Genomic DNA, 24,591 nt, shown 5'->3' with positions numbered 1-24,591 from the left:
GGAAGCACATCGCTAGCGTAAACCGCACAGCCAACGCCTTCGTCACTGCCCTGTCCCCTTTTAAGCGGCAGCACGCCCTGCTAGATGCTATGTTAGTTTGTACGCGGACAGTTCGGGAGCGCTGCAATCGCGCTGCGCAAGCGGGTATGTCACGTGGTACTTTTTTTTGTATTTCGCGGGCATCGGCAGTGAGCTGAAAAATACGAATATTTAACAGATGTAAAGTTACAAACTGTCTAATCGGAAGTTCTGCAAAGCGATCTATAACTTTCTAATTGAAAATTTTCGCCTAACTTCGTTCCTTCAGAATTTGGTTAATATACTTGAATAATTATCTAATTGAGCAAAATACAAAATATAGTGGGATACACTACATACAAAAGTGAGCAACATCCAGTAGATCGCGTCGACTTAGAGTGCATCGGCATGTTTTTGGAACTATGGCTAAAGTTAGCTGAAACACCCTGTATAATTAGGCGACGTCAGTGGCATGTACACGTGAAGACTTGCGGGCCACTGAAACAGTGCCTGCATCACTTCGGCACGTGCCAGACACAAACTCGCCGTTGATTTGTTTACGCGCACCGTACGCTGAGCGAACGTCTTCTAGTTGCGTAACTCCCCAATTGAAAACTGTTCACTGTATAGCAAGCAATCCGCGTAACCGAAAATGCGGCAGAGGGTCATGTGATTGCGCCGTATCTCGGCACTGCCTCCAGCATTAGGGAGTTATAGATTAGGAGGACGCAAGCTTTGGGGCCCGCTAGCGCTTGGGGCCACAGTACTGAGCATGCCCGGAACCGATATGCGCATGCGCAGTACCGTGGCCCCACAAGCGCTACCGGGCCATAACGCTTGCGTCCCCCTAATCTAAAACTCTCTAGTATCTCAGACATCCTGTGAATGACGCAATGTGTGCGACGCCTGCTGCCCTGGTCACGGCTTTTAATGTCGCGCCGGAAACACGTAGACTTACAGGTGACGTTGAACTGTCCATAGCAGGGGCACTTGTAGCAGTAGACTGTGTTGAATGCGTACGCACAGGTCTCATCGTCTTGGCATACGGGAGCCTGTAATTGACGGTTTAATTTGAGAAGCAAATGTAAGGCCTCGACGCCTGGTTCTCCAAAACCAGGAATTCGTTTAGAATAATAATAATGATATTTACAACAGCAACAACAACAACAACAACAACAACAACAAAAGAAGAAGAAAAAGACAGCGACACCCGATTACCTTGGGTCTGAAGCCGTAGAAATAAACGATGGCACATCAGGAATAAATAAATAAATAAGTAAATAAGTAAGTAAGTAAGTAAATAAGTAAATAAATAAGTAAATAACTAAATAAGTAAATAAGTAAATAAATAAGTAAATGAATAAAGAAAAACAGCTAGCAGGCGAGAGTGCTTTAACCTAGGCGACAAGGTAGATTGGGTGGATGGAGGGATGGCATCGAGAATGGCAGATTTGCCCCACTTTCCGTTTGTTTTATTTTTAGAGACGGCTGGTTAATGCACATGGTTGGAACAATGAAACTGAGCTTTCGTTCACAAGATGCCACGGAAGTGCCTTTTCTATAAAAAATATAAACATGAATCACTCACATTTTCCGCACCACATCTGCTCTTGGTGTCTTGCAGAAATAGACCTGCAGAATAGGAAACGTACACGGCACGATTAGGCCCCCGCGTTGGCTTTACTTCAGTCGAGCTTTAGAGCGTTTGGGCGTTGCTAATTCAGAGTTAGGCTGTGCCTGTCGACTACTACTTTTTAGTGAGTGATGCGAGTCCAGTAAAAATATGCTATCAGAGTGTAGAATATCCCCCAGACAAAACCATATAAATTGCATTTACTAAGAAATCGGAAGAATCAAGAACGACAGAACAATAGGGCACAAAAATAAAAATGAGAAATAATGAAGCTTGAATGAATCACATCTGAAAAAATTTGCCTGCTACATAATCTATGTATCGCCAGAGGGCGATATATTTTAACATATGAACGTTGAATCGCACCGCAGGTTCGCTCCGTACATCGAAATTAGCAGTCAGTACACGCAAGGCTACGTAAACATATATAAAAAAAACCAAGAATCCATTGTACACAGCGCAGAATAAGAGCTTACCACTGCACGAAGCGATTTGTTACGTCTTTCAAACTCAAGCATTTTTTGTTCCCAATCCGATTTATTTGTCTGTATACGAAAGTATTGGTTACTATTGCAGAAACTCCACAAGAGCAAGCAAAGCCTTCAAGCACTTGACAAAGCGAGTGATTGACGATGGTGACTCACACTGATAGAGGAGAAACAGCTTTTCCGACAATAAGCTCGTTGTGACAACCAGCATAGCGAAAAGACATAGATGCATATACTATAGAATGTCTCGGGACTCACATTCGTAAGGAGAACTCGGGCAATCCTTCAGGCGGCAGGTGTAGCCATCAGCACACTGAGCATAGTCAGGGAAGGAATAATAAAGGAAACGTTACCGTTAGGTTCCCGAAAGAGGCGCACCTTGCGAGGCACATTCGAAGTGAGGATTCGAATGTGTTTCTTTCTCATGCGCAAGGTCGCAAACAATGGATGAACACGTGTGCATGACATTTCTTCCCGAATCGGCTTAGAGGGACTCTGCAGATAAATATGAAAAGAAACGTAGACTAAGCGTGTAAAATTCGGCGAGGTAACTTCGGAGCAACATTCGGCCATGTGCTTTCGAAATGTCGAGAGAGAAAGAGAGAGCGAGATATATATATATATATATATATATATATATATATATATATATATATATATATATATATATAGAGAGAGAGAGAGAGAGAGAGAGAGAGAGAGAGACAGAGAGAGAGAGGAAAGGGAGGGAGGTTAACCAAAGGCGCGTTCTCGGTTTGCTACCCCGCACTGGGGTTGGGGATATAGTGGTTGTAAATACGACAAAGAGCGAGAGGAGAAAAAAAAAAACAAGCAACAAGAAAAAAAAGAAAGCAAAAAAAAAAGGAAAGGAAGCAAGTAGCAGAAAAGGAGCTCCCACCACAGGCGTTCGCAAACTTTGTACAGTCGATTCGTCGCTCTGTGGTGCTGAGGGAGCATCAGTAGCTTCGCCCTTCTCGAACCGCACGCTCAGTGGTTTGTCATTTCCGCAAGATCGTTGTTTCGAGCCTCTAGACACGGGGGCCCACAAAGCGCGCCTAAAATTCTTCTCACCTATGGGGTTCGGCTATCGTGTATAGCACACATATGCTCAAAGTGTGTTGTGGTGTGTTTCTTCTGTTTTTGCTTTTCTTTCTATCCTGTTCACGCAGAGGGCCGTTCGTGCCACTTTCAGGGGACGACTGCTAGTCTGCTGCTGTTTATTTTTAAGTGTTGTGCTTGTGTGTTTCCACAATTAATATTCATAATAGAAATTGGAGGCGACGCAATGAAAGGGTTGAAATATGGATCCAAGGTAAAAGCACGAGGCAACGCCATGCGCATGTGCACGGGCACTGAAGGTTGAAGGTTTATTTCCGCAACTGGTGTTGCGAGGACAGCCGGGGAAAAAGCTGTATAGACAGCTTGAGAGGCCCTGGCTTCCTCTTACAGTGCAGCATTGACGGCGGCGGAGTACAACAACAAACAAAACGTGAGGAGAAAAACAAAACAAAAAAAACACGTACGTTCGGTACAGAGAATGAGACATGCACGTTCAGTACGCAGTACATTGTACTTGTACAGTAAAAAACTACACGAACATTTGGGGCAATTCTTTCAGAGAAATATTAGATAAATCAATATTCTCGTAGCAGTACAAATGGTTCAGAAGTGTCGGTAAGGTATGCTGCAACATGTGTTTGCCATAGTTTGTGCGGCATTTCTTAACATTCCAAGGTACTGTTGTGCGGGTATCATACACAGTTCTGCTCTGCTCTAACCCAGCAAGTCTAAGCAAGGAGTCATCATTTTTCATCATGGCGAGTTTATATTTATAGCACAGTCTGAAGTTATACATGGACTTCATCTGTATAATGTTGTGTTGATGGAAAAGGCCTGCAGTGTGGAAGAAATACGGCACTTTACATGCAATGCGTATAATACGTTTTTGTAAGACAGTGAGTTTGCTAATGTTTCCAGCTGTTGTTGTTGCCCACACCATACATCCGTAGTTGGCTATGGAAGAGAACAAAGAGTGGTAAAGTAACAAGTTAACTGATGTAGGAAAATTAAAGCAATTGCGGCGCATGATACCAACTGTTCTGGAAAGTTTCTGAACTACGTAATTAATATGATCATTCCACGACATATCTGCTGCAAAGTAAACGCCCAGAGTTTTCACAGACTGCACAAATTCTATTCTGGTATTGTTTAATTCAATTAGAGGAGGTTCAAAGTGTTTGTGACGTGGGTGAAACATGACTGCTGCAGTTTTGCTAACGTTAATTCTTAAGTGATGATCAGCCGCCCAAGTATTTATTTCTTTTAAGGTTTTATTAGCTCGATTTGCGAGATCAGCAGTTGAAGTACCCGAAAAAAACAAGCTGGTGTCGTCTGCGTAAATTATGTACTTAGCAGTGCTGTCGATGTGGACAATATCATTGACATAAAGAACAAAAAGAAACGGACCCAAAATGCTCCCTTGCGGAACGCCGGAAGCTACCGCTTTCAACTGGGAGCATTCACCGGCAATACTAACAAACTGAGACCTATGTCGCAAGTATGAGGCAATCAGCGTATGGGCTATGCCTCTAATACCGTAATGATCCAATTTTTTAAGCAGCACAGAGTGATTAACAAGGTCGAACGCCTTTGAAAAATCTAGAAATAATCCTAGTACTGTTGTAATCGCACCGCTGGCACGAGTTGTTGGGGTCTCGGTGCTGACGCCCGTTATTGCCAATGGGTCGCAAGCCCCAAGGGTAGCGTTGGCCTGGCGGCCTGGGGCACTGGAAGCATCCGAAGGTCCCGGCAAAGCAAGAGAAGACTGGTAACAGAACAACTTGTTTATTCTAACATAGCAAAAGAGCGGCCGGTCAGGTCGACCGAAGTGGAGAGACGGGAGAGCACGTAACTCAACAGTACAAATCGGAGCCTCTTTCCTGGCGTCCGGGGGCAGCTGCTCTTATACTCTCGGCGTCGCGGTCCAAAAGGGAAGGTCACGGGATGAAGGTCACGGGACGGCGGAGCATGAGCCCACGACGGCGCGCACGGTCGAGCCGAGAGACCTGCTGAACCGAGTGCAGTGACGCATCGCCAACCCGCCCACACGACGGCGCGAACGGTTGAGCCGAGAGACCTCCAGGCTCCTCATTCGGGGAACTCCGCTCTCCGGCTGCCGCGCTTTGACAAGCGAGGGCACACACACACACACGCACACACGAAGACACGTGGCACTGAAACACGCCTGGACACGCTTGGCGGGTAGGCGTTGCGGCGGCGTCGGACGGGCCAAAATGTCCGCCGCTTTGAACAAAGCCCCGGCGTCCGTTGCATCCGCGCCGGCATTACCGCGCGTTGTAGGCGAAACGTAACAGACCGCCCCGCCGGGGGAAGGAGATCCCGATGGTCAGGGGACTGCATCCGCTGTCCGGAGGGATGTCGCTCGATGATGCTCATAACCGAAGTTGGGCGTCCTTGGGCGTTTCTTGAGCGCAGCGCACAGAGAAGGCCTCGTTCTCACGTTCAGGTGCACACAGGACACTGCAAAGTGACTTCGGGAGAGTTGACATTTTTGTTCTCGTTTCCGGCAAGCGTTAGAACCACGCCAAAAGTCAACCGCTCAGTCAGCAAGCACGGCACAACCCTCACTAAGCCCTGCGAGGCTCTTTCCCCTTTTATACTGCTGCCTAGTTCCTTACAGTAGTTTAGCAGCACTCAGAACGCGTCCACAAATCGGAAAAATTGCACTAAAAAGCACATCATCACTTTGAAACACTACACAAAAGCAATAGGTTAAAAAAATCCTGCCTCAGGAAGAAAAACATCAGTAACAAGCAATTTTGAGGCTGATTCCCACGTTAGGGGCTTCGACTTAAGCCATCGGCGTTACCGTTGAGACTCCCCTTTTTGTAACGCACCTCAAAGGAATATTGTTGCAAAGCGAGGCTCCAGCGCAGGAGGCGGCCATTTTTGGGAGAGATGGTCTGCAGCCATTGGAGAGGGCAGTGATCCGTTTCAATGATAAACCTCGAGCCGGCTAGGTAACATGACAATTTCTGAACGGCCCACACGATACACGCACACTCTTTCTCGGTGGCGCTATACGCCTGCTCACGACTGGTCAGCTTACGACTAGCATACAGGACGGGGTGTTCTACTTCTCCATTTTCCCGTTGGCACAGTACAACGCCCATGCCTCGCTCACTAGCATCACACTGAACAACGAACCCTTTTGTGTAGTCGGGCGATCGTAGCACAGGCTGGCTTGTTAGGGCGCTCTTTAGGGCGCTAAAAGCTCTTTCCTTCGTCTCATCCCAGACGACTGTTTGCGGCTCTGTCTTTCTTAGAGCATCCGTCAAGGGAGCCGCGATATCAGAGTACCTGGGGATGTACCTCTGATAGTAGCCGGCGACACCTAAGAACGACCGAATATCGGTCTTCGTACGCGGATGCGGGAAGTCTCGCACAGCGGCCACCTTTATTTCAGAGGGGCGGCGTCGACCCCGACCAATCACGTGTCCGAGGTAGACAACCTCGGCCTGTGCTAACTGGCACTTGGGAGCCTTGACTGTCAAGCCCGCATCGCGCAGGCGGGTTAGCACTGCCCGCAAGTGCGCCATATGTTCAGGCCAGGATGCGGAGAATATCGCTACGTCGTCTAGATACGGTAAAGCGAATTCTTGCTGTCCCCGCAACACTTTATCCATGAGGCTTGAAAAGCAGTATGGCGCGTTCTTCAAACCAAAACTCAAAACTTTAGGACGGAATGTCCCCATTGGTGAAATGAACGCCGCATACCTACTAGCCTCTTCTGTAAGTGGAACCTGCCAATAACCCCTGACAAGATCTAGGGTGGAAATAAACTGAGCGCTACTCACTCTCTCAAGGCGCTCCTCGATGTTAGGGATCGGATAAATTTGATCCTTAGTGATGGAATTAAGCCTGCGGTAGTCGACGCAAGGACGAGGTTCCTTGCCCGGTACCTCAACTAAAATCAAAGGGGAGGTATAATCACTCTCACCCGCTTCAATAACACCGAGCTGTAGCATTTTCTTTACCTCAGCCTCCATAATATCGCTCTGGCGGGGTGACACCCGGTACGCCTTGGATCGTACTAGCTCTGGGGAGGTAAGTTCTATGTCATGAGTAAGGACAGAAGTCCTACCAGGCCTCTCAGAGAACAGACCTTGAAACTCTTGTAAGAGCTGGTGTAGTTCGGTTTTCTGCTCCGGCGACAGCGATGCTTTACTTATTAAGTCACTAATGACTTGATCGGTGTCTTTCCTGTTCGTCACTGAGCCTAGTCCCGGAAGCTCGACCGGAAGCTCTTCTAACTTTCCCGCATCGGGAATTTCCTCTCCAGTATCTGGTGCCTTTAACGCTACAGGCTCAATTTTATCCCGTTCGGGCGTGCCCTGAATACCAGCTTGCTGCGCCTCTGACCCTTTTTCATCGTTCAACAACGTCGGCCCCGCAACTACCGCCTTTGCAGCGAGCTCCCGAACCTTCGATCTGGTTAAGGCCTGAACGCTAGCCTCACCAAACAAAAGCCCCTTCTCGCGCAGGAGGTGATCGGACCTGTTCGAAAATAGGTACGGGTACTGGGGGGGCAGCATAGATGACACTGCGGCCTCCGTCTCAAGTGCTCCGAAAGGTCCTTCAATAAGCACTTTTGCTACCGGCAGACACACGCTATGAGCTTCCACTGCTTGCTTGATCCATGCGCACTCGCCCGTGAACATATCGGGTTCTACGTAAGAGGGGTGAACTACATCCATTGTAGCTGCGGAATCGCGAAGCACTCGGCACTCTTTCCCGTTCACGAGGAGGTCTCGCATGTAAGGCTCGAGAAGCTTCATGTTCTCGTCAGTGCTGCATATAGACAAAAACACGACTTGTGTTTTTGTTTCTGGACACTGCGCCGAAAAGTGACCCGGCTTCTGGCACGTATAACAAACGCGCGCTTGCCTCGTCTCGAACCGCTTTCTGCGTTCGGCTTCGGTTGCCGCCGTCTCCTTACGTTCGGTCGGACTGCTTTCACTCGCATCCGCACTACGTGTATCCCCCTTTGCTCTCATGGGTGTGAACTTCGGCCTCTCAAACTTGGAGCCAAATTCACCCTTTTGACCGTCCTTAGCTCCGCGAGCCCGACGCATCACAAACTCCTCGGCTAACTCAGCGGCTCTAGCCACCGTACTAACGTCTGGCCTATCTAAGACCCAGTACCGCACGTTCTCAGGTAACCGACTATAAAACTGTTCTAGCCCGAAACACTGCAGAACTTTCTCGTGGTCACCAAACGCTTTCTCTTCTTTGAGCCACTCCTGCATGTTTGACATAAGCCTGTACGCAAACTCTGTATATGACTCACTTCTGCCTTTCTCATTTTCCCGAAACTTCCGACGGAACGCCTCCGCTGACAGCCGGTACTTTTTTAGCAGACTCGATTTCACTTTGTCGAAATCCTCTGCCTCCTCTCTCTCCAAGCGAGCGACTACGTCGGCCGCCTCACCGGGTAGCAAAGTGAGCAAGCGCTGTGGCCACGTTTCCCGAGAGAACCCCTGCTTCTCGCACGTTCGCTCAAAGTTAACCAGGAACAAACCAATGTCCTCTCCAAGCTTAAACGGCCGCATCAGGTCAGTCATTTTGAACAATACTCGTTCTCCTGCACCGTGTGCCTGACTTCCATTACGAGCGCGTTCCATCTCTAACTCGAGACGCTTCATTTCCAAAGCGTGTTGACGGTCGCGCTCTTCTTTTTCTTTCTCTTTTTGTTCTTTAAGTTCGCGCTCATCTTTCTCTTTCTGTTCTTTACGTTCGCGCTCATCTTTCTCTTTCTGTTCTTTAAGTTCGCGCTCCTGTTTCTCTTTTTGCTCCTCCCTCTCCTCAATGGTCTCAAGGCATTCCGACAGCTCGTCATCCTCAGCTTCTAACTCAAGAATAGCCCTTAGCAGTTCTGGTTTTCTGAGTTTGTCTGAGACATCCAGACCCAACTCTCTCGCAAGCTCCAGCAATTTCGGTTTGCGCAACGACTTCAAATCCATGGCTGCTCTGAATGCTGCTTTCTCTACTGCCTACTATTGTCTTGCCGCAAACTAACCCGGTAGCAACGACAACCACAATTACCAGCTCTGTTTCTAACACTAACAAAAGCCTGGCAAAACTCAGAAGAAGAAAGTCCCGCACTCACCAAACCTTGCAGCCAAGACTTCAGCGCAGTCGTTCCGCTGCAGGCAACCAGTCATCACACAGGGCTCGTTGCACTGCTCCCGGATGGTCGATGTGCTGCTCAGCATACAGTCAACCGCATCTCTTCGCTGCTGGCCTCCGTTGTCGCGATCTCACCGCTGGCAACCAGATGTTGTAATCGCACCGCTGGCACGAGTTGTTGGGGTCTCGGTGCTGACGCCCGTTATTGCCAATGGGTCGCAAGCCCCAAGGGTAGCGTTGGCCTGGCGGCCTGGGGCACTGGAAGCATCCGAAGGTCCCGGCAAAGCAAGAGAAGACTGGTAACAGAACAACTTGTTTATTCTAACATAGCAAAAGAGCGGCCGGTCAGGTCGACCGAAGTGGAGAGACGCGAGAGCACGTAACTCAACAGTACAAATCGGAGCCTCTTTCCTGGCGTCCGGGGGCAGCTGCTCTTATACTCTCGGCGTCGCGGTCCAAAAGGGAAGGTCACGGGATGAAGGTCACGGGATGAAGGTCACGGGACGGCGGAGCATGAGCCCACGACGGCGCGCACGGTCGAGCCGAGAGACCTGCTGAACCGAGTGCAGTGACGCATCGCCAACCCGCCCACACGACGGCGCGAACGGTTGAGCCGAGAGACCTCCAGGCTCCTCATTCGGGGAACTCCGCTCCCCGGCTGCCGCGCTTTGACAAGCGAGGGCACACACACACACACGCACACACGAAGACACGTGGCACTGAAACACGCCTGGACACGCTTGGCGGGTAGGCGTTGCGGCGGCGTCGGACGGGCCAAAATGTCCGCCGCTTTGAACAAAGCCCCGGCGTCCGTTGCATCCGCGCCGGCATTACCGCGCGTTGTAGGCGAAACGTAACAGTACCATGTTTTTTGATTCAAAATTTTCTAGTATGAATTCTTTTTGAGCAAGGAGAGCTAACTCAGTAGATCTGTTTTTACGAAAGCCATATTGAGCTGAAGTGATAATGTTGTATCTTTCACTAAAACAAGATAGCCGTTTAAGAACAACTTTTTCGAGGCCTTTAGAAAACACAGGTAAGATGGATATCGGGCGATAGTTTCCCACTACATTTTTGTTCCCTTTTTTATATATTACTATAACTTTTGCCCTTTGCATAAGACGCGGGAAAACGCCGGAAACTAAAGCTAAGTTGAAGATATGGGCAAGGCAAGGTGCAAGAATGTCGATAGTAAATTTTATGGGCTGTATCTGGAAACCTGACGCATATGTAGCTTTACTATTATTGAGTGATAAAAATTCTGTAATTACTTCATTTACTGTAACCGGCATTAGAAATATTGTTTCGCTATTTCGGGCACTCATATTAGACAGATTTACATCGCTGTTTGATGTGTCCGCAAAAGAAAGAAAGTAGTCATTAAAGGCATCTGCTAGGTCAGCACCTAGGCGCTTTGGTTATTGTCGCTTGAGTCAACAATATCGCAAAATACTGGGTCAACAACGTTGCGCAATAACAGGCAACTTAAGTTGAATTGTGCAAACAGCAGTCGAAAATTAGCGAACTGCACACACGTCGGTTAATTTGCATCTGTATCGGGATAACGATATACAGGGAAAACAAAGGCAGAAGACCTTCCAATGTCATGGCGCTTGCATGCGAAAAATGCCCTTCTGGATAATAGTATAGCCTTCCCCACGCGTAAAATGTGGTGGACAATACAGTGTGTCGTTTTGTGACCAGACTCCGAGTTTTCTTTTTTTTTTTTTAGCGCGTGTGCATTGTACTTAGCGTACTAATATGACCCGTGTTTGAGTCGCAGTATTTAGTGTTTCACTTATCACATGTTTTAGGGCACTTATGCGACTTTTGTTATCATAGTGACTCAGTGCCGCTTTAATTGGGCTTTCAATATAACATCTCTTAATCCGATGTGCTGTACAATAGCCAGCGTGACTTCTGCAAAACACAATATTATGTATTAAGAAGGAAGGCACTAAGGTGGTAGTGGAGGGCGTAGAGGAGGACGTGTTATGTTGCCATTACTCTTTAATCAAAGTAGATTATAGTTATATGCATAATTTGTTCGCATTTGTTCGCGCCCGTGCCTGTGCTGTCTACTCTCAACATTTGTTAATCGCGGACACTGCTCACACAGGGTAGCTAGACAGAATGACCCGTTGCTAACTTGCGCGTGTTTGTTTACTCTGTCGGTCAGCGAGTTCGATAAAGTTGAAACAGATGTTTGTTGTCGCTGCGTCCACAATTATAAAGCAACAATAACCAAGGTACTCACGGAGCAGGATGTGTCGGATACGTCGATACCTAAAGGTAACGTAAAGAAGAAAACGCGTGTTGAAACCACCATAAATTCAACTCGTCACTGTTTTGTGCAACAGGTTGTCATGACCGAAACATAAGATGAAGCTATCTTGTGCAATGGCCAGTGTGCGAGCTGACGTACGAAACATGCACCGCTGACTAACTGCGGCTTGTTGACTCTGCATATGTAATGAAAGTGCCACGCGAGCGATAAATGGGCGAATAGCGACGACAAACCTCGCTAAATCGACCAAACTGGAATTGCCGACGAAAGCCATGCACGTAGGTATCGTGCACGTTGTTTTGAAATTCAAACTAGGCGGGTCACAGAAGCAGGAAATCTCCCACGGTCTACGTGTCACCATCTGTCGCCACAAAGAAGAAGCGTTAGCCAATGTGCCGCTTCTATGATGCTAGACGTCCCTACGTTGCAAAAGACCTTCACGCAGACAGTTAAGCGAGCGCGAAATGCCGGTCCACCTTGAGTTAGTTTCGCGGACATTTCCTGTTCGGCATATGTGCGTGTATAAATATATATATACACACACTACTTTAAATATATTTGAAATGTTAAAAAAAATGTAGAATTTAATTATTTTTAGTTTGTATATATATATATATATATATATATATATATATATATATATATATATATATATATATATATATATATTTGTCGTTAATTCTTAAAAGTTAAATCTATTAAAATTTTAGAAATATATACTACATTAAACCTCTGTGCTTTCCTTGGCTTCATTGCCTGTCGGCATTAAATCTTTGCACACACGCTCGCACGCACACACAGTTTGGAAAGGAGGAGCACACCTATGAAAAAGGCATGTTTAATGGCTTTCGTTTCGGTCGTGGCAGGGCCTTCGTGCGAGAAACTTTTTTCGTAAGTGTGCTCCTTTCTAAACTACGTGCATACTGAACCTACAGAATATTGTGCTTGAAATTATATCTGTTAAAGGCGGGGCCACTAACGTCATGGAGCGCATTGAGTCGGTTTACACGCGGCAAGATGGTGGCACAGATCCGTATGCACTGGCAAATCCATAGACAGAGAGAGAGAGAGAGAGAGAGAAAGAAAGGGGGGCATATACATCAGGAACGCGAAAGAACTAATCTCATGGCTGTCCTTTTCAAACACATAAATGTTAGATATTTTATTTCCGCGCCTGTCAACAGCCGTACGGCCTGCGCGGCAGTAGACGTTGTCATATTAACGCTTTGCTAATAAAAATGAAGATCTTCCTGCTATTCGACCTTTAGGCACTCATTTAAAGTTACTAAATATTACATACGACACAAACTCGTTCATAAAATGTGAAATAAGCATGACACCATGAAAGAATAAGCAATTATGAGCATTTTGCAATCGCGTCGATTGCGTGAATGAGCAGTATAGTGAAATAAAGGAGAAAAAATATGATCTCCGAACAAGTTTCCAAACAAACGTTTTCTCTCTCTCTCTCAAGCGAGCGAGAGAGCTCTTACAGTAATTGTAGCTGTCGCAGTTGCTGTTCACCGACATGTTGTAGTGTGTGACGCAGCGCTGGCCACCAGAGCAGTCAGAATCCTGCGTACGAGAAATGCGTTATAGACGCGCGACACGAACTTTGAAATGGTTCACGCTCGGCTAACACGATCGGCGCGAAGACGTAATTTACGTAATGAAGAATGGTCCCAGTGTTGGTTTAGACCTTTGTTCTTGCGACTTCAGCAAGAACAAGCGTCTAAACCAACCGTCATCTCGTTTTGACGTGTCAGAGAGCAGCAGTTACCCTGTCATGCAGGCATTATCGTTTAAAGCGGTGTCTCTCAAACAGCGGGCCAAGACCCTTTTTCTGAGGGGTAATGGAGGGTACAAATTATATGTACCTTCGGCTTTCCGTAGCCGATATGAATTTTAAGTCTCGGAATATACATGTTCATCTTGAATAAAACTACGTAGGAAGAGTATCGGCACCGAGACCGACGGCTGCTGTGGGTAAGAACACCACGAGGAAATTTAGCCAATAAATTCGGGATTATTTTGCGTGGGACGCAATGAACATTATTTTTTTCAATTCTCCGTCTGTCCGTTGCAGTACATCGGTCGAACCTAAACTGCATTTCGATATCGTGTTACCGACCATGAGATGCATGTACACTATTGAATGTGTGCATGTGCTACTAAATTTGAAGAGTGGCATTATCAGAAAATAATGGAAAATATAATTACATTGATTGGTTGCTAATGTTCAATAATATGACCCTCCTTGTTGTATACAGGCAATTACACGGCTGTATAGTTTCTGGATACCTTCCTGGAAGTCATTACCGACAGTGTAGGGTTCTGCCATCATAGCCCTTTGCATATGCGAAATTTAGTAAAAGTGTTTTACTCTCAACATTATTTTGAACTTTGGAAAGAAGAAATGGTCAGCTGGGGCCAGGACAAGTGCATAGGGCGGATGATTGAAGCATGTCACCTGTTTTCTTTTTTTTTTGCCAAAAATTTCTGTACTTCAATGGCTCGGTGGAGCGGTGCATTGTCGTGCAACAAGAGCCAGACACCCGAATGAACCATTTCCTGACGGACCCGTTGCATTCTCTGCAGCAAGCAAGCTAAAATGTATCTTTACACCGTATCATTCAGAGTTTGTCCTTCTGGAATGAATTCTTTATGCACAACACCTTGCCCGTCGAAAAACACCACTAGCATTGCATTCACACGTGATTTCTGGATGCGGAGTTTTCTTGGTCGTGGGGAATTCTTCCCTACCCATGCTGCTGATTGTCTCCTTGTGGCAGGCTTGTACGCGTGGAAGAGCGATTCATCACCAGTTATGATTTATTAAACCATTCTGGGTCATTTTCGGCCAGCCGGGCCGACTCCTGACACGAAGACACCCGGTCTTCTTTTTGCTCGGCTGTCAGACTGTGGAGCACAAATCTGGAACAAACTTTCTTCTTCTGTAGATCTTGTTCCACGATTTTCGAAGCAGTATCCTTACCAATGTTCAAGTCTTCCACAATCATCCTGAGGGACTGAACGATATTCACCCAGCTTTTCCCCGCACTTTTTCAACATTTTTGTCAGTTCGAACGTTTACCGAATGGCCAGGTCTAAGGTCGGCCGTGACCGCCTCCCGACCCTCGCAAAAACGACGATACCATAGGAAAATATCATTGTTGTGCGCTGTTTGAATCATGCCCGTGGTCTGCGTGGCTGGTTTGCCCAGAGCATTATTGTCGTAAGCTGTTTGAATCATGCCCATGGTCTCCGTGGCTGGTTTGCCCAGAGCATCATTGTCGTAAGCTGTTTGAATCATGCTCATGGTATCGGTGGCTGGTTTGTCAAGTTTTACGCAAAACTTGATGGCTGTTCTCTGCTCCTCTTTACTATCCATGACGTACAAACAAAACACAGTTCACTGAAATCAGAAACTCAGAAAATTCGTAACACAAGTTCGGGAATTCTACGCACAATTCACAACGCACTCGGCACTCCACGCTACGCACAAGACTAGCTTGGTGGCTCCACCGGTTATCTTACAGTGTTGTCAGTCGTCAGAAAGTAAATCGTCAGAAAGCTAATAAACAGGGAGGGGGGGGGGGTTGTCGTGGTGGATTTCGTACTACTAAAAAGGGGCCACGTACTGGGAAATGTTTGAGAAACACCGCCTTAACAGGACACTAAAGGGAAATGCTAAACAAGCTTAGACCGCTAAAGCATTCTTTCAATAGTACTTTCGTTAACTTGGCAGTAACCGGTAGGTTATGAACACAGATAACATCGATGCAGGTCTCACGCTTATTATTTTTTTCGTTGTACTCGGGTCATTCTGACTCATCAGACGTTCTTGAAGATTTTCATGTTTGTTATTTGGCTCTTCTAGAACACCATTCAGTCTATATTTATCGATTTCTAGTTAATTACGGAGTCTTTCGTGCAAAATTCAGGATACGATTAACAGGCATGACGCAGGGGGGGACTCCGGATTAATTTTGACGACCAGGTGATCTTTAACGTGCCTCCATTACACGGTACACAAGCGCTTTGACATTTCGCCTCCACCGAAATCCAGCAGCCGCGGCTGTGCATTGATCCCGTGGGCCAATCGCGGCCACGGCAGCCGCATTTCTTTGAAGGCCAAGTGCAAAAAAAAAAAAAAGGAAATGAAACATCGCCCATGTTCTGTGCATTGTGGGCACATCAAAGGTTCCCCTAGGGGTCAAAACTAATTCGGAGTCTCCTGCTGTACGGTGTCCTTCATAATCAAATCTTGGTTTTCGCACGTAAAACCCTGGAATTCAATTCAATTCAATCGAACCCGTCACCTCGTGCTTATCAGCGTAAAGCCATAGCCACTGAGCCACTACTGCGAATCATCTTCACCGATAAACATCGCTAGACTCGAGCAGACCCGGCCAAAACCCATGACGTCACAGGGAGTTGGTGCGAGAACTCGACGGCGGCGTCGCCACCGGTATTCAGTTTTTTTTTCATCTTTTCTGCCTTAGCGGCTGTCCTCTCGCGTCAAGACATGCCTTTCCTTGTGAGAGGTAATTAATGCAGCTCGAATAATTGCAAAGCGAAGTTTTCTTTGCGAACGCTCCCAGCCATTCCTGACCGTGGCTGCTGCTGGTGCAGTGTATTCTCGTAGTAAAAAAAAATAGAAAAATTCACCTACCCGATGGTGGGGCTGAACCTCGGGTCTCCTTACGCAGCAGCCCGGTACTCTAACGCTAGGGCGCCACTTCACTTGTACTTCTAGCAATCAAGTAGCTCTTTTGGATGATTGCAGTGTGTGTAACATTGGGCACAGCACGTGTGCACCCCTGTTCCCTTACCGCCAAAGACGCGGGGATGAAATGGGAAGAATTTATATAATTGAGGATCGCAGTGGACGTCCTTCGTCCTGCAGTGGACATAAAACAGGCTGCTGCTGCTGATGATGATATAACACTTAACCTCTCCACGAAAGCTTCGCTTCAAAGATGTCAATGTATGCGTTAGATCAGCCTAATTTCAGAACGATAGCTCTACTGCTCCAGGCACAAACCCGGAAAACGCCTGGTTCCGTAAATCTGACCTTCAAGCTCAGCCAAGGTCAAACTGGGACTGGAAGCACCGCGTGGCCGCCCATATCCTGAAAGCGATCTGCGATGCGGACAAAGTGCGTCGAGTGCTGGTAGCTTCGTATGCGCTGGGCTTTCGACGCTATAGTTCGCGTTGAAGCGAGACGCAGCAGGAAGGTCAATTCACTCGCTGCTGCTGCCGCACCAAGCAGCGTCTGTGCACTTTCCCAAAGCAAGCAAAACTTCGCTATCGCTCGACGAACTTGCTTTAGCCGCGTTCAACCACGACATTTTTTGTTTTCTTTTGCTCTTGAGTATCCCTTGATCAATCCCTAAAAAAGCCCGACCAATGAGATGAGTTACATTCAGTATTTGGTGGCAATAGGAAGAGAAAAAAAAAGCCCAATTAGCGTACCCTAGTTAAGAAGCGCCTCAATAACTTGAACCATGAAAACGTCACAACTCACCGATGCGCATGTGGGAGGCACGCTGGCGGCACATAAATGCAGCACAGCCGCTAGAAGCGTGGGGGAAAGCGATGCGAATGATGTTAGAAAACACGAACAAGTTCCTTTCCATAGTAAATAAAATACTGCTCACAGGCGGCAAATTGTGTTGCGTAGTAAACCGAGCACCGGGCGACAGAAGGCATACTAAAGAGACCCCGTATCAGTTTACACTGATGAAGTGTTCCTTTCGAAACAGTAATTTAGTTAATTTTGGGGTAACGCGTTGATTGTTAGAAGTTGCATTTCTGTATTTTATGTCGGCGCACCAGCAATGGTAAGTCAACATGACGTCACAGATTTCAGAGCTTTGTTTTTTCATTTCTTTTAGCCATTGTCCCTCAGTAGATGTTCTTGAAACTTTCTAAGTTCACTATATATCCAGTGCGGTCCGTGTTTACCGACTAAAAAATTACGCCGCCAAGTCCATGACGACGCAGCTGTGGCGGTCCCAAGTACGTGGAGATGGGGCAGCAATGGGAGCGACCATCGTAACTCATCGGACCAGCATAAAGGCAGGCCAGGAGCAAACGTCAGAAATACAGAGCGCTTTTAAGTCTCTCGGGGTTGCTAGCCTTTATTCCACTACGAATTACGGAGGCGAATGTCATGACGACGTCCGGTGCCGTAATTTCGACAAATAAGTTTTCTGACACGGTAAATATCCTTGCATGGCATTACCGACCTTATCTATTCTCTAGCCTGATCAGTTAATGACTGACGTCGCGTTGTGTGGACCTCAGAGAGTATTCACCTAGCACAAAGCTATGATCTCGAGGTCTGTTGAAACTTCTCTTGAGCGAAGAAGGGTGCCAAGTCGATCGGCGGCTCACGGAAAGGAGAATTTGTATCGTAATATACTATCGAAATTATCGTGCAAGACTTCGCTACAGTAGTTTAACTCTGTAAGAAACAGAATATGCACAACGAAGGAAGCGCTATAGAGCGATTCAGGAATACGAACTATCGTAGCCACATTGTTGGCTGTGGGTTCGTAAACGTGGTCGCTTAATGAATGCATGAAGCTGTAAAATGAACAAAATTAAATAATAGGGTCTTACGCGCCGAAACTACGATCTGATTATGAGGCACACAATAGAGGGGGGGGGGGGGGGACTTCGGATTAATTTTGACCAGCTGGACTTCTTTAACGTGCACCTAAATGTAAGTATCCGGGTGATGTTGAACTGCACCCCCTTCGAAATGCGTAGACAGTGGCCGGGATTTGATCCCGCGATCTAGTGCTTAACGGCGCAACACCAAAGCCACTAAGCAACCACGGCGCGTACATCAAGCTGTAAACGAAATTCGCTCATGTTCCTTGTCTTATTTTGCCGAAGAAAGAATTTTGGTCCATTTTGATCGCCCCGCCAAAAATAATTTGTAAAAATAAGTAAAAGAAGACAGCCGCTGCGCCTTTCTCTTTTGTCGAGGAACATTGTTTTCCTTCTCCCCCTCCTCCGCCCCCTGTGAAAAAAATAAATAAAAAAGGAAGTAATTATTGGTATCGCCACTGCCTTTTTTGTGTTATTAATATCATTATTGCTTTCTTTTTGCCCAAGACAGATTTTTCACGTGGAATGCGCTGAGTGGCATTGTGCAAATGGTTAGGATAACGCGGACCGTGAACGCTCTGCTAAAACATGTCTTTTGACATTGGATACCACGTGACCGCACGCAGCCATCGGCTGTCACCACGGCCGCCCAACAAAAATTATTCTGGAACTCCCCTTAACAAGTTCGCTGACGAAAAAAGAAGGAAAAATAAAAGAAGAGAAAAGAAACCAGTAAGCAGCCATCCAGTGGAGACGTACCCAAAGAAGCAGCGAAGGAGACGACGGTGATTCCGGACGGCCTGAAAACCATTGCGCGGCGGCAGAATAACAGACGAAAGGCCCGAAACACGCCGACTAGAAAACTGTAATCGCACGGGGTGCTGCGAGCTAAATTAACAGGCGGTCGATCGCGCGTACATGGACCTTAGTCTCTCCACCAGGTGGCCAGCCACGTGCCGAACATTTCTATCTCTGATTCATGCAAGCTTTTCTAAGTACTGGATGGCGCAGCGTTTTCCGGTGTCAGCGTGGCACATGCGAGCACGGAAGCTTTAAACATACACGCTTTGAAATGTAAAAAAAAAAGAAAGGTAAACGAGAAACGGTGTGTGCTAGACAAGCTTGCACACAGCCTGCAATGGCAACCACAAATCACGAATGGTTTAACGAAGGTAAAAAAAAAAAAACTATAAAGGTAGAAAGCGAAAAAGCCCTGGTGTTACTCCCGATTTCGGTTGCCTCTCGCCTTGTGTTTCTCGGCGCCAGTGTATATGGCAGTGAAAATTATTTACATGACGGCGTTCTTTCACTCTGCGTTGGTCCATGTTACTTTAATAAACCATTTGCGCGGTGTGCATGTCACTGCGATGAACTACCAGACTGCTGAAGCTTACACGCTACTGAAATAGCGTCACCACTGTTTCGACGTTTCCCAATGCCATGTTTCTTCCCTTAAATATCGTCGCTGCAATATCGGAATCGGGGCGTCCTTAAGGGAAGCCAAGCGTGTAATCTTTCGTCGACTTAAGGCCATATGTTGGGCTAGTTGGAATTTAGACGAATACATACAACAGCCTGTAGGAAAAAAGCGTAAAAGAGTGTAGAGAGGAAAGCCGACTGGACAGGTAGAACGCTGGAGCTACGTACATGTCCAGCCGCCTATCTTTTCCGCACTTTCTACTTTTTTTCTTTAAGAGCTGGAACATGTCGTTGTCTGTCTACTTAAACATCATGTCCATCGTCATATATATTCTTTTTTCGTGTGCAGATGATTCCCGCAGGCGATATGTTCTCCGTGAGAAACGTAAACGCGTACCGATAAAGCGCACTAATTACGACAAGCAATGACTAAGTTACCAAGTTATCCCAAAACTAAATCGATTTCATTTTGTAACTGACTATTAGCGCTCATCAAGATATTTTAAACACGCCAATCAACAACACCCAATTGAACAAACCGTGACGTGGTTTCTTTTTATTTTCCTACATATATTTTTTTATTGTTCTTTCCGCTATGCGAGAAGGAGTGGCCGTCACCATTACACGCTGACTACGTCTCTTCCTTTTATTTTCATTTAGTTAATAAAAATGAAAGAAGAAACGGAATGGAGTACTTAATTAGCAAATGTGCCTTACGTGACTCTTGCTGACTTTAAAATGGTTTTGTCATGCTTGTACCTATTTACGACTTTATACTTAATATGGAAACACTTGATATACACAGTTGTGTATATTATAAAATTGTTATCTGATAAAATGTTGGCGTTCTTCCAGTTGTCAGGAACCATTGAAGTCATGAGACATTTCGTAAAAAGGGCCCCAAGCTTTTCAAGCATGATATCTCCTCCATATTTGATCAAATGCCTTTTCATAATCTATGAAAGCCATATGGAGAGGTTGAGTGTACCCTACAGATTTCTCGATTACCTGATTGACGGCATGGGTGTGATCCATTGTAAAGTATCCTTTCCTGAAGCTAGCCAGTTCTCTTAGTTGACTGAAGTAAAGTGTTGTCCTTATTGTACTAGAAATCATCTTGGTGAATATTTTATACAATACTTAAAGTAAGCTAATGGGTCTATAATTGCTCAATTCTCTAATGTCTCCGTATTTTTTTATTAGTATATTGTGAGCATTCTTCCAGTTCTCTCGGACTCTTCAAGTCGACAGAGAGTTCGTATAAAGGGCCGCTGGTTATTCAAGCATTATGTCTCCTCCATCTACGGCAGACATTGCCAGGTCCTGACTGGAAGCTTACCACTATCATTGAAAAGAATGGTGCACAGTCAATTCATCCTACCGGTGCTAACATATAGAGTAGAAACTTGGAGACTGACAAAAAAACTCTAGAACAAGTTAAAGACCGCGCAAAGAACGATGGAACGAAGAATGTTAGGCGTAACGCTACGAGACAGGAAGAGAGCGGTGTGGATCAGAGAGCAAACGGGGATAGCCGATAGTCTAATTGACATGAAGAGAAAAACATGGAGCTGGTCAGGCCCTGTTGTGCGTAGAATAGATAACTGGTGAACCATTAGAGTTACAGAATTGTTGCCAAGAAAAGGGAAGCGCTTTCGAAGACGGCGGAAAAATAGGTGAGTTGATGAAATTAGGAAATTCGCAGGCAGAAGTTGGAATCAGTTGTTGCAGGACAGGGGTAGCTGGAGATCGCAGGGAGAGGCCTGCATACTGCAATGGACGTAAATAAGGCTGATGATGATGATGATGGTAATAAATTTGCATATTTCGTGCACTAGGTTGCTCATACATTCCAGTTTACATTTCATCTAGAAATTTAGTGCATGCTGCCTTCATCATTCTGCTCGCGTACTTATATGTATAGTCCATTGTAAAATTGTTTTCAACTACACGTTGTGAAGTACACAATGTCGACTGTTTTACGTGTGTCAGTGACACTGTCAGGCTCTTAGACTTTTGTTCTGGCACCTTCTTTTCGTTGAAAAGCAATTAAGTTTCACTTTCACCTTCCGGATTTGAACGCAGCTTTTTTTATTAGGATTGCCGTCAGCGTTTCTTGTACATCTACAGCATGGGAGACGCAGGAACCTGGAAGAGACATCAACAGCAGGTATATCACCTGAAATTATGCTCGTTTCTATGGCGTCGCACAGTAAATGCATAGTCATAGAAAACTGCATCCTAATTAAGGAATGGCTGTAAAAAATTTAATGGCCAAAGCTGACATGCCAGTTGCACCGTTGTGAAGCCCCTGTCGCTTTTCAAAGCGCCCCCTTCTATTCATACGAGTGAACTGCCCGTTTCTCCAAATTTACGCTTTTATTGTACAGATTTCACGTCTTTCCTTTTTTTCAACGTTATTTTGGTTATATTATTTTACTTAGAATACACGTTTAAATATGCTTTGTACCGGCTGGCTCTCATTCCAATCTCAGTGGACAGCACTGCATGCGACAACCGGCCCAAGTTCAGTACGCGATCGTACACGTGTGCTATGTCGTTCAGAAAGAGCACGTAAATGAATTTTGTTAAACCGGAATATCTGTAAAAATTCAAGAAAGAAAAACTTCGCTCGGTGCTTTACGCCGCATTGAGGAAAGAAATGACAAAATCCACTGACTGCGATAACAGGATGTCGGACCGCGTTACCGGTGTCATTTACTCTGCCTATTGCTCATGTTCAGGGGATGTATCCAGACCGAGCTTAAACAGTGTTCGAATCGGGGGCAACAACTTAGGAGTGTGACGGGTTTGGAAATTAATTATGCGAGGCGTTTACGAACAAAGGCCGCGATCCGATAACGTGCGCGCTATAGTGAAAGGCTCCGGGCTAAAATTCGCAGCCAGGGTTGGCGTTATCGTTGTGCTACCATACCAATTCTTTTCCTTTCGAACTTCGTCAGTGGTGTCAGCGGCTCTCCCTGTTGAACCTTTACGCGGCGATCCCGTGGACGCTGCCATGTTATATCACGTGGTGACGCATCCATTGCTTGCCTCAACTGCCTCCGCGTTTACAATGGGTGTGTATGACGCCGGTACGCCTTAGCAAACCCCTGTTTCGGGAGATATCCTAGACGCTGACAGGGTGGACGACACGAACCTTTGGCCACAGCTTCAGAGAACATGCAAAAGCGCTTTCGGAGCCGATTAAGCTATGTTCAAAAGGCGCGAGCAGCGTATATGGTACTTGTTCTAAAAGCGGGGCTAATTATGTATTCCAAGCTATCCAAACTTTCCGCTCATGAACTAAATCAGGATTAGTGTGTTTTCTTCTTCTTTCGTTATTTGGCAAATATATTTAAGCACCGCCTTGTCACGTTTCTGACTCAGTAAATTTCCTCGGTGCGGTCACTACCTGATTATTTTCTGCCTAATCGCTCGTGGGTGTGCCCAGTTCCGATAGATTTGTTCCAGCTACGCGGAATGCTTGAAACGTAGCTTTTTTTGTGCATTGTGATACCGTGTAGCTAAGATGGATTATCCCTAGTAACTCGCTTGCGTTTGTGGACCATCACGAAACATATAAGCTTCGACCATTCGTGCGCTATCGGAGTAGTCGGTCATTTATTCTGCGTATATGGTGCGCATATATTCAAGTGTGCGCCCGTTCAGTTATAGACACGTCGGTGATAGAGTGGGCGTAAGATTTCGTGCAAGTTAGTGTAGATATGTGTAGATACTGTGCGAGAAACGCACTATGACAGGAAGCGGCGCTACTCCCTTTGTCATTGTTTAACGAGCGCTACTCACTCTCGCTAACGTTCCGCGGCTGAAGCCCATTTTTTGAAGGTTAGCGATACAACGCCGGAGGATGAGCAAATATCTGTATCCTCGAGGAAAGCCGTACACATCTCAAAGTGCCGGTAACACGTACGGACAGTCACAGCAGCGGTCCGCGAACTTGGCCGCACACATTCATTCCATTCCTTAACATGCCAGTCACTATTTTTGCAGCCAACTACTGCGCACATCTTACTAATACTGCACACGCTGAGCAGCGGTGGATCATCTGTAATTTGCACGATCGAGCGGTTCTCCGCTGCACGTCCCTGACGTCTGTCTGCTGCCGGCGAGTCTGCTGATCGGTCTAGTTGTAGGCTCATGGTATACCACTGCCGATAAAGTAAAAATTCATAATTTTTTCTGCTATTTGCCGACTGAGAGTAACATGCATCTGAGAAGGGCTGCATGCGAGGTTGCAAGCAGATGTGCGGCCTGCAACCTGATTGCGCTCTGAATGGCAATATCTCTTTGTGCGCAGCTCCGCACATTGTACACGCTTGATTTTAAAGACAGAAAGTGTGACTGTGTTCAGTGAACATGAATATGCATTATTCGTTGCAAATGTACTTATGCAGCTCTTGATTTCCAGCTACAAAACCATCTGTGCCCGACCAGCAACGGAATAAGCAACTATTCGCGATCAATGACCCATGGATTTGCCACGACGCCGAAGCAGCGACACAGGAACATGTTTGTCTGCCGACGATGGCTTTTCATGGTAAGCAGTTTGATTAACTCGAGCCATCCGGATAAATGGATGGATGGATGCTGTGAGTGTCCCCTTTGGAACGGGGCGGTGGATTGCGGCACCAAGCTCTTGTTATTATATTGTCTAATGTCCTACTTATGTTTAAAAAAAGGAAAAGAAAAAAAAACACTCTAAGAATTCACATCACCAAACTTTCTGAACCCCTATTGGGAACTTCGTTTTTCTACGCCTCCGTTGTTTGTCATTTCCTATACTTTTCTTCCACCAATCTTCCAATCACCTCTTACTAATGTCTATGGCGGACAAGTTTACCTTCCCCTCGCTCTCGTTGAAAGAGAGAGGGCTTCAAGGAGGCCATGAG

The 24,591-nt window shown here is 46.3% G+C and overlaps 1 protein-coding gene and 1 long non-coding RNA gene across 2 annotated transcripts in view; one reads left to right on the top strand and one right to left on the bottom strand.

The window, feature by feature from the left end:
• The window catches only part of LOC126534611 (uncharacterized), a 25,112-nt gene extending 5,266 nt beyond the window's left edge, over nucleotides 1–19,846 (bottom strand). The window contains exons 1-7 of the mRNA XM_050181883.3: nucleotides 19,019–19,846; nucleotides 17,166–17,215; nucleotides 13,129–13,210; nucleotides 11,606–11,634; nucleotides 2,398–2,452; nucleotides 1,607–1,650; nucleotides 977–1,070 (exon numbers count right to left, since the gene is read on the bottom strand). Coding sequence (XP_050037840.1) covers nucleotides 977–1,070; nucleotides 1,607–1,650; nucleotides 2,398–2,452; nucleotides 11,606–11,634; nucleotides 13,129–13,210; nucleotides 17,166–17,215; nucleotides 19,019–19,070 — 406 coding nt within the window. The 5' untranslated portion in view covers nucleotides 19,071–19,846. The remainder of the gene's footprint in view (nucleotides 1–976; nucleotides 1,071–1,606; nucleotides 1,651–2,397; nucleotides 2,453–11,605; nucleotides 11,635–13,128; nucleotides 13,211–17,165; nucleotides 17,216–19,018) is intronic.
• The window catches only part of LOC140219510 (uncharacterized), a 27,063-nt gene extending 2,472 nt beyond the window's left edge, over nucleotides 1–24,591 (top strand). Inside the window, exons 2-3 of the long non-coding RNA XR_011895829.1 lie at nucleotides 21,777–21,848; nucleotides 24,111–24,591. This is a non-coding gene — a long non-coding RNA (uncharacterized lncRNA). The remainder of the gene's footprint in view (nucleotides 1–21,776; nucleotides 21,849–24,110) is intronic.

Source organism: Dermacentor andersoni, chromosome 7 (genome assembly GCF_023375885.2).
Source record: "Dermacentor andersoni chromosome 7, qqDerAnde1_hic_scaffold, whole genome shotgun sequence".
In the NCBI taxonomy this organism is placed as follows: Eukaryota; Metazoa; Arthropoda; class Arachnida; order Ixodida; family Ixodidae; genus Dermacentor; species Dermacentor andersoni.
Note: the sequence above shows the minus strand (reverse complement) of the source record. Positions and strands in the feature narration are given on the sequence as shown.